The sequence below is a fragment of the Chaetura pelagica genome, unplaced genomic scaffold (assembly GCF_000747805.2).
Source record: "Chaetura pelagica isolate M959 unplaced genomic scaffold, ChaPel_1.0 scaffold966, whole genome shotgun sequence".
Classification (NCBI taxonomy): domain Eukaryota; kingdom Metazoa; phylum Chordata; class Aves; order Apodiformes; family Apodidae; genus Chaetura; species Chaetura pelagica.
Genome location: NW_009953727.1, coordinates 43,033 through 44,625, shown reverse-complemented (window position 1 = coordinate 44,625; position 1,593 = coordinate 43,033). Strand labels below are relative to the sequence as shown.

The 1,593-nt window shown below is 59.4% G+C and overlaps 1 protein-coding gene across 1 annotated transcript in view; it reads left to right on the top strand.

The window, feature by feature from the left end:
• Window positions 1-1,479: 1,479 nt before the first annotated feature.
• Window positions 1,480-1,593, top strand: part of KRT18 (keratin 18) — a 10,748-nt gene continuing 10,634 nt past the window's right edge. Inside the window, exon 1 of the mRNA XM_010000710.1 lies at window positions 1,480-1,545. Coding sequence (XP_009999012.1) covers window positions 1,480-1,545 — 66 coding nt within the window. The remainder of the gene's footprint in view (window positions 1,546-1,593) is intronic.

Sequence of the window (1,593 nt, the reverse complement as noted above, 5' to 3'; positions counted from 1 at the left end):
CCATCGGCATCCTGAGCCCCTCACCCAGCTGGGGGGACCCTCCGAGTGCCCAGGACATGTCCCCAAGGGATGTCCCCAAGGGATGTCCCAAACCCCTTCCCCAACTCCTGCCACCAGCCCATGTCCCCAGCCTCTGTCCCCCAGTCTTTGTCCCCAACCCCACATCCTCAACCTGCATCTCCAAGCCTGTGTCCCCACCTGGTGTCCCCAGATCATGTCCCAAGTCCCATGACCCCAAACCCTTCCCCAGCCCCATGTCCCCAAGTCTACAATCCCAAGTTCATGTCCCCAAGCCCATGTCTAGCATGTAGCTTGGTCACAACCCTGGACTTCAGAAGAGCCAACACTGACCTCTCCAAGGAACTGCTCTGTCCAATCCAATGGGATGGGGCCCTGAAAGCTGGGGTGGGCCAGGAGAGTTGGTTCATATTTCAGCCCCATTTCCTCCAAGCTCAAGATGGGATCATCCCAAAGAGTAAGAAATCAAGGAAGCCTCAAAACAGATAAGTTTGTTCTCCAAACTGTTAAGACATGGATTTGACAGATGGACCACTTGAACAAGTGATTGGCTGGGTGGCCTCAGCCAGAAAGTTGGGGTCAAAGGCTCCATGTCCAAGTGGAGGCAAGTGGTGCAGCAGAGCTGCTCCAGCCCTCCCAGCATCTCCGGGGCCTCCTCTGGCCTCTCTCCAACAGCTCCATGTCCTCCCTGTGCTGGGGGCTCCAGAACCGGCCCCAGTTCTCCAGCGGATCCCAGCAGAGCAGAGCAGAGGGGACAATCCCCTCCCTGGCCCTGCTGGTCACACTCCTGGTGACACAGCCCAGGACACAGGGTGGGTTTCTGGGCTCCAGCGCTGGCCCATGTGGAGCTCCTCCTCCACCACCACCCCAGCTCCTTCTCCTTGGGACTGTTCTCCATCCTTTCTCCACCCAACCTGTATCTGTGCTTGTGGTTGCTCCAACCCAGGTGCAGGACCTTGCACTTGGCCTGGCTGAACTCCATGAGGTTGGCACAGACCCACCTCTCCAGCCTGTCCAGGTCCCTCTGGATGGATCCCTGTCCTCCAGCCTGTCCCCTCACACACACTTGGTGTCATCAGCAAACCTGCTGAGGGTGCATCAGTCCCACTGTCCATGTCACTGACAGAGATGTTGAACAGCAGTGGTCTGAGTGCCAGCCCTTGGGGAGCACCACTCATCACTGGTCTCCATCTGGACATCGAGCCATTGATCACCACTTGAGTGTGAAGTTCACTGGTGGCATGAAACTGGGAGGGTGGTGACACCCAGAGGGCTGAGCTGCCACCAGGGTGACCTGGACAGGCTGGGCAGGAAGGAACCTCCTGATGTTGCTCAAGGTCAAGGGCAGGTCCTGCATCTGGGGAGGAACAAGCCCAGGGAGCAGCACAGGGTGGGAGGGACCTGCTGGAGAGCAGCTCTGGGGACAAGGACCTGGGGGTCCTGGTGGCCAACAGGGTGACCATGAGGCAGCAACGGGCCCTGGTGGCCAAGGAGGCCCATGGGCTCCTGGGGGGCATCAGGAAGAGTGTGGGCAGCAGGTCAGGGAGGTTCTCCTGCCCCTCTGCTCTGCCCTGG